At 42.7% G+C, this 15,086-nt stretch overlaps 1 protein-coding gene across 2 annotated transcripts in view; it reads right to left on the bottom strand.

Annotated features, from left to right (window-relative positions):
* PCTP (phosphatidylcholine transfer protein) overlaps positions 1-13,670 on the bottom strand; it is a 29,511-nt gene extending 15,841 nt beyond the window's left edge. The window contains exons 1-2 of one of the 2 annotated variants that reach the window (XM_084832327.1): positions 13,419-13,670; positions 2,702-2,819 (exon numbers count right to left, since the gene is read on the bottom strand). In XM_084832327.1, the coding sequence (XP_084688453.1) occupies positions 2,702-2,819; positions 13,419-13,613 (313 nt within the window). In that variant the 5' untranslated portion in view covers positions 13,614-13,670. Of the gene's footprint in view, positions 1-2,701; positions 2,820-13,081 lie in introns of both variants that reach the window. The other variant, XM_084832328.1, reaches the window with a different exon arrangement.
* Between the last annotated feature and the right edge of the window lie 1,416 nt (positions 13,671-15,086).

The raw sequence follows: 15,086 nt of genomic DNA, 5'->3' as shown, positions 1-15,086 counted from the left end.
AAAAACAGGAGGGTGAATAAGGCAGCTTGAAAGCAGACTCTACCAACTCAAGCTGGGGAGAACACTATTTCTTTGGAAGGCTCCCTTTATAAAGAACCTAAATCACTTTGCTTAATATGAAATAACAAAGAGATAAATGATAAAGGATTGGATCCAGGATCTGCCTTCCGCAAGAGGCAGGGACCTTCACAGAAGGACTCCGCTCGCGGAAGGTACTTCTGCCTGGTTTGGGGGGATCCCCATCCACATCACAGAACACCCCATTCAGCAGGGTCTCCCGACTCTCTGTGTAGCACTTTCAGGGGGTTAGAGAGTCTGCCATGGGAAGGGCGGGGGGAGTCCACTTCCACCCATCACAGTTGATCCAGCTTAAATCTGGATTCAACCTAAAATAACTTTTCATTGGAGCTATTTGCAAGAAATGGCTTTCCAATATTATCTAAAGTCACCAAGTTAATTGTGATGTCCTAATGTCTGTGAGAAAAGCTCTCCTGCTCTGGGGCCAGAGAAGGTATTGTCCTGCCATACTCTGGTGTCAGCAGGAACTTTTTGGTGTCAGCAGGACTTTTAGTGGGGAGTCATCACTCATCATAGATACTACTACAACTGGATCACAATATGCTGTTACATAAATGGATATCGATCTATGTATCACTAATTATATGGAGAAACCAATAGTAATTTTTTGAAAATTGGACCAATTCTGATAGACCAATTCTGCAAAGTTTAGCGGGGGGGGGGGGATGACATACATTTATTTATATGAAAATTTCTATCACACAGACCCTGGCCATGCTCCCAAACATGCCAGTAATCTATGCCAGCCCTGGAGCTGGTGTAGGTTAATTGCCTTTCATTGGTTTCAATGGGAGGGAATTGGTTAAAAGACCTCCCCCACCAAAAAAAAAAAAAAAAACAGTCAGGGAGGGAGAAAAGGAGCAAAAATGCAGCTCCTCCCTCACTTCTGTCCTGCTGACATAAGTCTGGCAGGGCTTTGGATATCCCGGAGGCTCCAATGCCGGAGCTTTCCAAAGTAAGGGTTAGGATTGCCCTGCCCAAATACAACAAAAGGGGACAGCACAGATAAAACATAATCTTTACATAAAATAGCAGATACTACGTTACATACCAAGTTTCATTATTTGCTATAGCTGCTTTTAAAATTAGATAGCAGTGTGTGTGTGTGTCTGTGTGTGTGTGTGTGATGGAAATCATTTGATTGATTTTATTGTGGATTGGGGGGGGGGCTTTTTTCTCTTCTGCTTTGTGATGCCCTTTGGTTTTAAGGAAATAAATATTGAACCAAAAGGTATTTAGCAGTCAGAATAAAAATGTCTTTACCAACTGGCAAAAGACAGCCAGAGAGGAGACCATCTATGCTGCACAGGGCAAGGTGTTCCACAACATTGGTTCCACACTGAGAAGGCCCTGCATTTTGCATGCCCCCGCTATAGGTGAGACATGGAGAAGGGCCTCTCTGATCTTACGGAGTGGGCAGGATAATATGGGAGGAGACAAATCTTCAGGTTTCCTGGACCCAAGCCATTTAGGACTTTAAAGGTAATCACCAACATTTTGAATTGTGCCCAGCAGCAAATTGACAACCAGTGCAAATGCTACAAAATTAACACGATGCCATGGGCATAGACCCACCAACATTCTTGCAGGTTCATTTTGGACCTACTGAAGCTCCCAAAGACTCTTCAAAGGTGTAGAACTATTATTATTCCTTTAAAACAAACATGGACACAAAACATGTGACATGATACAGCTGAACTATTCTTTTGTTTCTGACAGGTTTATACTAGATTTGTCATATAATGTAACCTAAAGAAAAAATTGAGGAAAATGTGGTGAGTTTCAAGTCCAGGCTCAAGCAAAACAATGATAGAATTTCATGGGAAGCCATGAGTTCCAACAGGACACGATATTTCTCAGATCCATACCCCAGTAAGTTGCCACCAAATTTCACCTAAAGTGATATTAGAGGCAAACCTGGAGACTCCTGCTCAGACAAAACACGTGAGGAATTCTGAGGGAAATTAGAAGAAATTACACTAGTGTAATTTTTCAGGGGCATTTATTTGCACATTTCAGGGGCATTTATTTGCACATCCCCTAATTTGGAGGAACTTCATTTCCTATATTGAAAATTATTCTAATTTTTATCTTAAATCAATTGGACAAAAGTGATGGGGTTTCCTCTGGAATACAGTTTGAAGCTAGAGGTGGTCTAACAAAACAGGTGATTAGGAGAGCACAAACATCAGATCTTCCACTTCCTGGATGTCACATGAATGGAGAAGAAAGTACTTCAAGTGATGACATCTGTTTTCCCATAAACCAACATGAGAACAGTGTTGAAGGATCAAAGAGAGTTGGTTTTAGACAAGAAATGGGAGGTCAGAAACTGACACATCTTATCAGTGTTTCAAGATAGATTGATCAGATATAAATAAATGGCCATAAAAAGAGAGAAGTGCAAGAGATTTTCAAGCAGCATTTATGCTTTGGGGAACAAAAGTCCACTTGGTGTGTTTGATTGATCATGTTTGAAAAAAGGTGCTGAGTAAAGTGAAAGAATCTTAGTAATGGTAGTAGTCAAGTGGAGAGAGAAGCCACAGTGAACAATGAAAATCCATTTTTAATTTTGCTAATTAATTAATTTTCCTAATTTGATTCTCTTGAATTATTTACTAACCTCTAAGATACTGGTCCCACTTTGTTCTGTAGTTTAAATCCATGTAAACATCAGCACATAGCTCTGGGGGAGAATCAGCAAGGAGACTGTATATTTTATACTCGTATAGTCCAGTTTTCTGAAAAAACAGAGAAGTCAGATGGAGAAAGCAGGGGAGAATCAAGAGCACTCTACTCATGTTTACTTCAAATATCTGCCTGGTAGCACTAACAACATCTAAAGCTATTCCTTTCTACCATTCTGCTTTTATACCAAATAAAACAAATTTCCATCAACAATTCAAATACAACAAGAGTGCTCTGTAAGGTCTGTGCTAAAAGAGAGGCAAGTTGATCCATAAGAACTAGATTGTTCTTTGAGAGACTGTCTTAAAACATGCAGGGTTACATCCAACACCTTGCAAGTGGAGTTCCATTCAATAGGACTTCCCTTCGTCTCCTCTCCCCTGAAATCCCTGTGCCCCCTTCAAATCTGCTCCAGATTAGGGACATGGGGGCCTGCAGATGGAAAGGGTAATATGTTCTGCTAGTGGTATCTGTTCTACTGTTGGACAAACACAGTTGGATGCAACTCACACATTTCTCTGTGAGGCCACAGATTTCTCAGTATAATCCTAAATTATATATGTATTACTCAAAAGCAAAAAATACTTTTTCACATCACCCCTTTAGCTATTATAAAAATAACCATGTTGTTGATTTTAAAGATTCGAGACAATGGGTTGTATCCAATGAAGTAGTGGAACAGATACCACTACGGATCAAATTACCCCTCCATCCAGATTTGGAGAGTGCATGGGGGACTGCATGGGGGAGGAGGGAAACTTTTGTTCAGTGAGTGGAAGTCCACTCACATAATGTTGGTTTTACCCGATCGGTAAAATGAAGTCATTGTTAGCACCTAAAATATAGTCATTGATCCTTTGAAATATAAACTGCAACAAGAGTCATCCTTCTCTTGTGATATTGAAATGTAACAATAAATACATATTTTTGCACTTTGGGTTGTAAACTATTTCTTTCCGTTAGAATTCTGAAAACTACTATCACCCCTGGTCTAGCCAATCTCATGTGTTAAATTACTTTGCTCTATATGACATACTGGAACTCTCTCCATAAAAGAATAATACTTACACTGTTGTTAGCATTATTAATTGCAGAAACAGAATGATTTCAGGTCTAATACAATGCATTAGTAGAGTCAAGCATTCTCCTTGAGGGGATGAGAATGCTAGTGAATAGTATACATGAATAGAATTTAAACTACTATATCACTCTATCATCTATCATATCACTCAAGTTAGCCCTTTCCCACTAGCAGTAACTGTAATTAAATCTAATCTTGAATTCTGTGTTAGGATTCTTAATAGAGTTCTATTATCATGAGCATTCCTTTTCATTCAACATCACTTCATTCTTCAGTGCTGTCAGCTCACTCAACGTTGAAAAAAGAAAGGAAATATTTAAAATAAAGATACGGCATGACTCACACAGCATTTTGTAATAAGACGTTAAATGTTTCCCCTTTTTACAATACCACTTCAAAAACTAATTCTGGCAATGGAGGTACACATTCACCAAGCCTATGCCCTCCTGAGTGCATTTTTCCAAAGATACATCAATTATGCAAGACTGACTCCTGACATGCTAAACCCTTCATAAAGTCCCCCAAAGTCCCTTATTTTATACACTCTTCCCTTACTTAAAAGACTACTCCTTACTACATAACATGACACCAATAGCCTACACTGCTATCTACCAGGACAGAAGCTCTCCTGGTATTGGTTTACAGGACTTGCAATATCTATGCATCAATCTGTTCTTTCAGAGGTGGGCACATATATCTATTTTCCGGCATTAAAGGAACATGAATATCAAAACAAAAGAAGATGTTTGTGTTCATGCAAGGTACAGGAGACATATGTTTAGAAAGTCGCAAGACATACAGCACCATACCGCACTGAAACAAAACAGCATGCAAACAAAATATTTGAGTGTGTGTGTGCTTTTTTTCAATCAAGGAATTAAACAAAAAACAAAAACACAGCTGGCCTAAGTTTGCGTGATCCCATTGCCTCACATCATGAGATGGTTTCCGCTGCTATGAAGAGGTTAGCCTATACTTAAAAGATTTGCACAATTGCTATGGTGGCACAGATTTCGTTAGTCGTCGTCTGCTATATGGCTGAATATAGTTGGTAGGCAGAGCTTTCTTTCCCTTTCTTTCTTGCACAACTCAGGGACACTTGCCCTTAAACCTTCCAGCTTTCATTTCTAATCCTCTTTGTTCTAGACGCATGTTTGCAAACTACTTAAAAATAACTGTTTTTTTAAATCTAATGATGCCACAGACCCATTCCATATGAGTTAAGAGATAACATTTTTACCGTGGTGACTTGTCATTAACCATATTCATGTGAATAACATTTATTATATTGTGCAACTAAAATATCCCAAGTATGGCTGATGATGAGCAACACACACACGGAATTGTATTTGGGTCTCTAATTACAAGTTTCCTCTGTGAACAATTTGAGGAAAAAATGTTTGTTGGCCCATGTGCATTCTTGCAATGCTGCTTGGGAACTGTAGTGCAGGGGTGAAAAGGACACAGCATGTTACTTAAGCAGTATACTGTCACAGGTCCTGACACCCTGGCGATTGATTGGCTGCTGAAACAAGGACGAGGTGTTCGCAGCTCCAGCAGTTGCCTCAGCCACCTGGTAACAGCCAGGTGTCATTCTAGAGCAGAAGCCTATTCCAGTGGTGCACACCTCCCCCCACCCCCCATCACTCCTCCCAATGTGAAAGTGAAGCTTTATGGCAACATAGATTCCTGTTTGAAGAAGGAATCATGAGGGTGGGCAGCAGGATTTGCTGATTCAAAAACTGGGACTGGGAAGCTATACTACTCCCATCCCCAGCAAGAGGGTGTCCTAAGATTTAACTGACCCGATATCCTCTAGATGTTTTGGACTACAACTCCCATCATCCCTGACCTGCTGGCTGGGATTGATGGGAGTTGTACCCCAAAACATCTCGAGGGCGCCAGGTTGGGGAAGGCTGGAGAAAAATGTAGCTATCAGAGGGAAGGGAAGTTTGCCATTAAGACTGATTAAGGGGAATAAAGAATCAAGCTCCACGCATGAGCCAACAGTGGCTACCAGGCTTGCTTGCCTGATCTGATGAATGCTGACGATTCAGGTGCTTATGTGGGACATCAGTTCAAAACACATTTCATTATTACTATGAATACATCAAGACTTTCAAACCAATGGTGCCTGACTTGCAGTAAAAATTTGCATTAGGGGCCTGTTGTCTGTAAACATCGTCACCACCATCACTAAGTACGACCATCAGATTCGCAATACTGTTCCAGCGTGGCCCTTGGCACTACACAACATCCTGATTTACAATTGTAGCTTTTCCCTACTCCGCTTTTTGTAAATGGTAGAATAACAAAGTACAATGATATATGGCAAATGCACTTTCATAGCAAGGATAATATGCTAAACTCTTCATGTTGACATACATTCCAAAATCTGCTAATGTCAACAAAAAGTCTCCATTTCATTCCACAGCCAAGTGGGTGTGACCAGCAGACCCTTCCACCCAGAAGTATTGTACAGTTGATCCTAACATTAACCATAACAAAGGTAAAAGAGCATTGTTAGCCAAATAACTGTATATAACTCTGTGGTAATTGTCCATATATTCAAATACAATTGTAGAAGATGTCTTTATATTTGAATTGTTGGTCTGCATTTACATTAAAGAATAATGCACAACAGGATGATGGGAACCACATTTCCCTCTGCATCTGAATGCATTATTCATTACTCAATGCATTCTCTCCATTTTTAGCTATTATTTTGGGGGATAAGAAGTAGCCTCTTCAGTACTCTAAAGTGGAAACCAATGAAAATTCACAGAGGAAAAGGCAGGGATTGGGATCAGAGGAAGTCTGTTCTCTAAGTCCAGGTCCCCCTCCCTTGAGAGCATTTTAGCAGCAAGGGAGCAGCCCCACTTCACACTCAAAAAGTGTCTTGTTTCCCAGTGCCTCCAGGGAATTGGGAGGTAAGAGCACCCTGAGTTTTGGGGATGTGGTGTTGGCTACCAAGTGAACTTCCTGTGTCAGTGGAAGAGAAGCCAGCTGGGTTTACTTCCCTTTTCCTACCACAGTTCCTTCCCTCTCTCCCTCTCTCTCTCACACACACAGTCCCAGGGCTAGTGCCTGAGTGTTGCCCTTTGCTGCCGGGGATATTCTTGAGAAGAATGAAGGAAGCACTCTCTCATTACAGGTGGTTGGGGTGGGGGAGAGAGATTTGTATACCCCAATACTTATTAGCAAAGGTGGAGGATCTCTGCTGTGGGTAGTGACCCTCATCAACCCTGCAGAACCTGTCTTCTTCAGCCCTCAGCACACTGACATTGATGCTGCTGGACCTCTTCCCAATGTCTCAGAGTGGCTTTGTAGTGCATATGACACAATGAAGCCAGTATTTTTCTTGTTGTGTGGTCATCTCCGCAATGAAGAAAGATGAGCATGCAAAGCAGGTTACTATGGGTTACCACAGTAATATTCCACATTAGTGGAAAGTGGCCACTTACCAGAGAATTAGCAAACCAATCCCAATTAAAATTAAGTGCAAATTTCAATAGAAAAACTATGAAATCTAACATCCGTAACCCTAAATTATTGAGTATAACTCCAAATTACTGGATGGATTCCACCACAGTTAACTTACACTACCAGCTAATATCATCCTGTTGAATTTTAGCCACTTGCAAAAGTCTTGCTAAAACAAATGCAAACATCTGTTTTATTTAAAACTGAACCAAGTGTGGCATCATATACTTTCTCTTTGCAGAATAAAACTCAGTTTCAGTCTCCTAATCATCATAGTGTTGACATACCTTCACATGTGAAACTTACATCGCCTCTGAGCCTCTCTTGCATGAATATGTGATTGTTGTTAATGTGGAAGAGAAATTCAAGGAGATACATTTATTATTTGATTAAGTATTCTGACCAATACAGCTTTTTGCATTCGCGATGCAAAGCAATTTAAACAAAAATGCTTTATGCTTCTTGTGAAATAGTTCTTGATCAGTGTCAACATTTGCTAACTGGACTGCATTGTCACACAAACAGGCTAACGTAGCATTTAATACACTTCACTTCCAAATTCCAGTTATTCAGATTCCTGCTGTATCTATCCAGGAGGATCATTGAACACAAACCAAATAGCATAGGCTTCAAGCATTCCACCAGCACACGTCCCAATTTTGACAGCACTTCAGTTAGTGGAGAATTGGGCTTCCTGCCTGCATTAGACTCCACTTCAAGGCATCTCTGCAAGCTGCTTCAATTATGCTGTCTCTGACCACAGGCAGCCCACAAAGCCTACCTTGGCCAACCCAGTTTGGCCAGTAAACCAGCAGTATTTCAAGGCAGAATGCCCTGCTGAGTTAGCCAGTTGTCTATCCTAAAGTGGAAGAAGTCTGAAATCTGCACTGACCGGGATAAGATTTGTCCTCAAACTCACCGACATCATACAATGGTGAAATGAATTTAAAACAGACAGATTCGGTCCAGCCATATTTACAAACATTATGGCAAGAACTGGCATTTTTGGCTCCATTAATGATACCTACTGGCATAGTTGCCACCATCCCATAGTTGCTGTCACACCAGTAATATCTTTTACTTCCACCCACATATTTAAGGATCATGTCATTATATACCAAGTGTGGCTAGTATGTGGTTTGTAACCACATGGTCTGACTCAGCCTTAACCAGGGGTTGAAGCTACATTTGTTTCAACCATGAGATCTCCACATGAAGTATAAAAGAGAACTTAGTCTGCCTTTCACACATGGGAAGGTATAATTGTCCTCAGGAAATTAGGATTTCTCAGTTTACATTCTGTGCCAATCCCAAGACTTGCTATGACTTTTTCTTTAGTTATCCCTGTTATACAGTATCATTTGATATAGGTGCACATTCTGTCATTTTGAATTCAGCTGAAGCCATTTCATAGCATACAACCCATCTGGATTCAATAACAAGAAAAAATATACTAACAGTGATTGTGGTTTTGGTCACCTATATGGGCCTTAGTCCAGTGGTTAGCTTAAGCCAAATTCATAGAATTTCACATAATAATCTTGTGTGTGTATTGGAATAAGCATGGAAAGCCCTGAAAGACTGTTTTTACAAAATGATTCTAAACTTGCAGAAATATACCCTCAAAAATGGATAGGACCCAATGAATCAATGAAGTGCAGTGACTAGACTGTCGGGTTTGTAACAGAGGAGGGGGAGAGAAGAGGCAAGTCAGTGGATAAAATGGCTCTTGGCCATATTTTTGATAAAAATTGAGTGTTTTTTGGAGTGGGAGGGGGAAAAGAATGAATAAAACAATTCTATATTAATTAAAAATTAGGTAAGTGACAGAAGAATGGATGTACTGTTTCTGCTGTTGGTTTCAGAGTGTTTTGTATTTGTGTTTGTATGTATCAACCATGACTGTTCCAATAGTCAGAGAGAAGGGGAGGAAGTGCAGTCAATGGTGGGCCAATGCTGGGATTTCTCCCTAGTGAGCCAGCAGTGTGACTCTCCATTACTTGGGAAACTGCATTTTAGAGGCCTCCCCTCATCCACCCTATTTCAAAGGCCTGGGTGGATAACGCCACTTTAAAATAAAAAGTCAGTAACACAGTAAGTCCATAAGTCAATAACAGAAAGCCATTCACTGTTAAATGCTGCATCAAACTGACTTAATGGCTTAACCTTGTCCCACTGTACAAGGATTTATGGTGCTTCCAGCAAAAGTTCAGACTATGGGAAGTCGAGACAAAGGAGCTCCACTGAAAACATTTTGCAGAAACCTTTGTCTTATAGGGGACTTAGCACACATACAGAATAATTACACACTAAGGATTAAGCCCCCTTGAACATGAATAAAGATGCATAGGATGAGGCTGCACAATGGCATTGTCAGAAGATCTTCCTGAGTGAAGGGACTGGGAAATGGAGGCAGAAGTAAGGTGGTCGCACCTCTTAATGAGAGTAGGGGGCACAAACCAATGGGCTGGATTGATTTGGGAGAGGAAGAGGGTTGCAGTGGAGAAAGAAGTCGAAGGAACAGTAGAGTGGGATATGATGCATTAAAGCAGAGATGGCCAACATCTATATCTGGGGGGGCGGGGGGCACTCTACTTTCTAGACACTGATGTACAGGCCAACATATGGCCATCCCTATGACAGATGATTGGCCTGAGGATAGGATCTGTCTGCACTGGTGCAGAGTCCAAAAGATAAAGAGAAGCTATGTCTAGGGAAGAGCTGAGATACTGAAATGGAAGCCTAACATTAGATAATTTCTGTGAAGAATTTTTGTTTTGCTTCACTATTCTTTATAATAAAAACACAAAGCACTGAAAAGTTTTTTGAGATGTTGTTTTCAAATTATTAAACTGCTTTAAGCCTTTGAGAAAGGATGAGATAAACATTTACATAAAAATAATTAAAACCCTTAAGATATAGGGCAGTAAGTGATATGGGAGGAGATCATCTCTAAGGTCTCAGAAGTTTTAAGATCTCACTACCCTGCAATGGTCAAGACAGACATATTCTTTATTTTTCTGGAAAAATAAATGCCCATGGCAAGAAATTATGAAGGAGGAAACTCAAACACAAATGTGTAGTAAACATAACCCTTCTAAAAAGCAAGCTTTTTGAAAGAAGGTTTAGGTTTGGGGGAATTTTTTTTGTCTTCTAGCTCCCAAACCCACGCCACATTTTACATTTTCAGCAGGCTCTGCAGGGGATGAAAGAGGGGGTAGGCTTGTGGGAGTTTTTACTTGAAGTTTCCAAGGACACAATCTGCGTAGCAAGGGAAAGAAAAAGAGAATCCTGCCTGTGGTTATACTCCGGGCATCCTGCCCACCTCCCTGACCCCCTCAAGGATGCTGCAAAAAAAGCCAAAGTTTGAAACAAGAATTAGATCTACAGTCTACACAGGTTCTCAGACTTTGTCCTAGTGAACTTCCCTTAGTGAAAAGGAGTAGGGGAAAGAAAAACAGAAAACTGTTGTGCATCCCCATGGTTAAGCAAGATGAAGTCCAGCTGTTAGCACTCACTGTCATCTCTCAGGTCTGGGAAGCGGAAGACTAAAAGAAAATAGAAGCTGCGGGATCATGAGGTCTCCAGGGCCATGCAGGATGGAATGACAGAAGCAGAATGCCTATGAAAAATGGGGCCAACCCCTCAATCATCAGCCAACATACAATTACAACAGAGAGTCTGACAGTCTAAGGGCACAATCCTATGCATGTCTGGCTGGCTGGGGAATGCTGGGAGTTGTAGGCCTTTTCTCTGTCTAAACATGCATAGGATTGCACCCTAAATCCATAATCAGCCTTGTGGGGCAGGTTTCCATTGCTCCTATTTACATATGGAAAATTGAGAGAGAACCATTGACCAAAACCACTCGGTTACAGTCCATAATATATCTAGTCAGTAAATAGTTTTAGTGGAGCACCACTCTGAGGAGGGGATGGAGAATGATGAGCCATGACTACTCCCTAAAGCAAATTCCGTTGCAACAACAACCAGTGCCACACACCCGTCTTGCCTCTGTTCTGGCAACAGGAGAAGGAGGAAGCAGGTGATACTCTTCAGGGGCCAGATTTGGCCTGTGGACTGCCAGTTGCTGGTCAGTACTCTAGAGGAAGCTGTCAATCCTATTTTGTGCCTCCTATTTGGAACATCCATATCCTGACTGCTACTACATTTCTAGGGTGCACCCAAGTCCATTTCATAGCCACACGGGCAATGCTTCACTGCCCCTACCCCTCCTGGGTTGTCTCAGCCCGCTTGATGACCCTATGACAGGACTCCACTCTTGCACTGCTGTGGGGTGGCGGTTGCTTTCCTTCCTGGCAAGGCTCTTTGTCCTAATAGTTCCCCTATCATTGCATCGTTATGCCAGAGAAAGCTGCACTTGTTGAATTTCTTCCTGTCGTACACAGGAGCTTTGCCAGGAGTGGTGAACAGTGAGCATGTAGTCAGGAGTTGCATCTTGACATGTGGTTTTGCAGTAGTACAAGAACATTGAATACTATTGAAAGAGATGGAAGAAACTGTTAATTTTTCAAAGAAAAGTGCTAAGGCTCAGGCCTGGATGGAAGCCCTCCTTCTGCCTGGGGATAAATTTTAGGAAGACTGTTGTTGAGGTCAGGCCTATCAGTGGCTATCCACCATCTTAGCTACATAGAATCTCTACGTTCAGAAGAAGTATACCTCTAAACACCAGATGCTGGGGACATACAACAGGATTGCCTTCAAACCATGACTTCCTGGAAGCATCTGGCTGGCCACTGGTGGCAACAGGATGCTGGGGTGGATGGGACATTAATTTGATTCAGCAGTGCATTTTCATTGGTTATAACGGGCTCAGGCTGCTGTTGCTCAGTGGTGAAGGTAAAGTATTTGGGTACTTTTTAATGCTGTTTCATATCTGTTTCTTTAAAGAAGAGATATGGCAAAGAATGGGAACAGGTTGCAGGTGAAAGAGAGAGGGGTGGATCTAGCAGATAAGACATTTCTTCAGCAGAAGATGTTGGCAACCCTATTGCGTCTCCGCTTCTCAAAAGGATGAAGCAACTAACGTATTGGACTCAGAACACAGAGACCTAGGTTAAAATCCTCCCTAATCACCTTGGGCCAGTCACACTTTCTCACACACAGGATTGCTGTGAGGATAAGATGACGTTGCTTGTATTTAAAAACAACCAAGAGTCTTGTGGCACCTTAAGGCCAAGTCATTTATTCAGGCATAAGCTTTCGTGGACACTGTCCACCTCATGAGATGCAGTGGGCAACACCCACAAAACGCCTCAATAAATGTGTTTAATCTCTAAGGCGCCACAAGACTCGTGGTTGTTTTTGCTGCAGCAGACAGACGGCTGTCCCTCTCGAGACTTTTTGTATTTGTAATTGTTATTTTGCTTTTACTGCATTTTATGAAATATAATTAAAATACTTTAAAAAAAAAAGAAAGAAAAACGAGCCACACACGCCACCCTGAACTCCTTGGAGGCAAAGTGGGATTTTTTAAAAAGCGCAATTAGTTAAGTAATTAATGAAAAAGTCCCCCGCACATTCCCGGAACACAGCCACTACTTTCGGGCTAACGGCGGGCGCGCGCGCGCGCTCACCCGCCCCCGGCCGCATTTCGCGCCCGTCTCCTTCTCCTGCCCCAGTTTCTATGGCAACGTGGCGTCCCTCGCACTCAGCCGCCCTCCCCGTGAGGCGCTTTGGTAGGCCTCGCTCGGCCTCTCCTCCTGATGCCGCCGCCGCCGGCCCCCGCACCTCGTCGAGGAGCCGGTAGATGCTGAAGCCCGCGGACTCGGCCATGAGCTGCCAAGATCCGCCGGCTGCCCCTCTCGGCCTGGCCACCTCGCGGCAAACGGCTTGAAACTGGTCCTCGGAGAAGGGCCCGCGACTGGAGGAGGAGGAGGAGGAGGGACCGGCGCTTGTGCCTCGGGACATCGCAGCCAAGGGGGGGAAGCGCGCAAGCGACCGCCGCCGCCCGCCCCCTGATCCTCCGCCTCCGCCTTCAGCAGAACCTTCGGGCGCCTCTGAAGGAGGACGCGGAGGACCTCCGGAGGGCACATGGCCCGAGGCAGAGCGGTCCGTTGCCCCAAACCTCTTTTGGAGAGTCGGAGATCGGGCGTGGAACACGCGGGGGCCGGCCTGGTGTAGCGGTTAGCGTGTCCGACCGGGACGGCGGAGGACCTGCGTTCAAACCCCCCGAGCGGCGCCAAAGCCGTTTCTCGGAGTTCACTTGTCTTCCGCGGTTGCTGTGAGATAAAACGTGAGGAAGGGCTAGAGGCTCTTGCATGCCGCCCTCCTTTTGGAGCAAAGGAGGGATTAACAATAATAAAATGGGAGGATGCTGTTGAGCATGTGCAGAATACAGCCCCCTGCTGTTCTCCTTGCATTATTACCAAAGGGGCACGATGGGTTTAATTTGTGACAAGGATTTTGGCCCCACCTGTTTTTGAAAGCTGAGGATCTGCCCTGCAACATGTGAAGGGTTTAAAAAAAAAAAAAAGATTCCTCTGAGTATGAGCAGAGTGCATTCTTCACTGTCTCCTGCCCTCTTCTGTAGCAGGCCAAAGAACTTGTGCATTTGAGCCAAAGAACCTCTTTGGACCAAGTGTCTTTTCCATCATTGCTGGAGGATTGCCACAACCCAGAACCATGTCCAGCAGTACATTTGTCTCATGCCTACTGTTACCTCATACATAAACATAACATACCCTTAACCACATATTGATTCAGTTAGAGTTAACTGCCACCGTCTTGTTCCGTACATTCAAAATCACTTAGATGGATTAGAAGCCCCACTTCGCCCTTAAATTGCCATTACAAGAGTGAAAAGTATTCCACCTTTTTACCTGAGGTGAAACAGGGATTTGCTGTTCCCTTTCATAAAAAGGAGCCTTGCCAGGGCTCAGCCTGTTTCTAGGAATCTTTCCATACCCACCCCACCCCAACTATAATAGTCATTAAGTTCTGCCAGGGTCTTATGGAAGTTGAAGATAAAGGGTTGTATCCAATAGGTTCTATCCAACGTTAGTCTGACTTAAGCCCCATTCATTGGAATGGGTCTTTTCTAACTAGGACCAACACTGGGTACAATCCACTCTTTTCCTCCCTTACATTCCGTTCAAAGAGCAGTGATTGCTCCTAGTTTGAAAGCATTGTGCACTAGATCTGACTAAAGGTTTGTGTTGATTTACACTGGAGAAAGTTTCAGTTACTGAAATGCTCCCAAAGGATGCATCACACACACACACACACACACACACTTCTTGAACTCTGACTATTATCTGCCACATTTTAACTTTACAGGATAAGGATCCACTGCTGTCATTTTCTTCTGTAAATGCAGATTTTAAAAGTACACTAAAACAAAATGGATAGCATTTTCATCCCTTTGTGGTATAAGCCTTCTGATTGAGCTTTGCATTGTATATGCCTTGCTCAAGAGCTCATTTGTCCTTGAATGTGTATCAGCAAATAAGAATAAATGAAAAGAGGGAGAAAGAAAAATATTTTAGTGCTTCAGAGTCTGGCATTGAAACTAAACAGTCAAAACAGTTGCTTTTTAATTATGTGGGGAACTGCACAATTGCTCATCTTGTCTTTTTAGGCAGTCTTCTACAAGCTGCGGTTGTGACTGCTCAGTTTTGTCTGTGATTTTACAGGGATTTCTCTGCATGGTTATGTTGCTAATATGGCTTGGACATAGCTGTTGCCTGGCCACTCAACAGCTGCTCTTGAAGGAGCCCATGTGTAAAAAAGAGAC

This window comes from Heloderma suspectum, chromosome 2 (genome assembly GCF_057233095.1).
Source record: "Heloderma suspectum isolate Gila_16-S chromosome 2, 16-S_ref, whole genome shotgun sequence".
Lineage (NCBI taxonomy): Eukaryota > Metazoa > Chordata > Lepidosauria > Squamata > Helodermatidae > Heloderma > Heloderma suspectum.
This window is presented reverse-complemented; position numbering and strand designations above follow the sequence as displayed.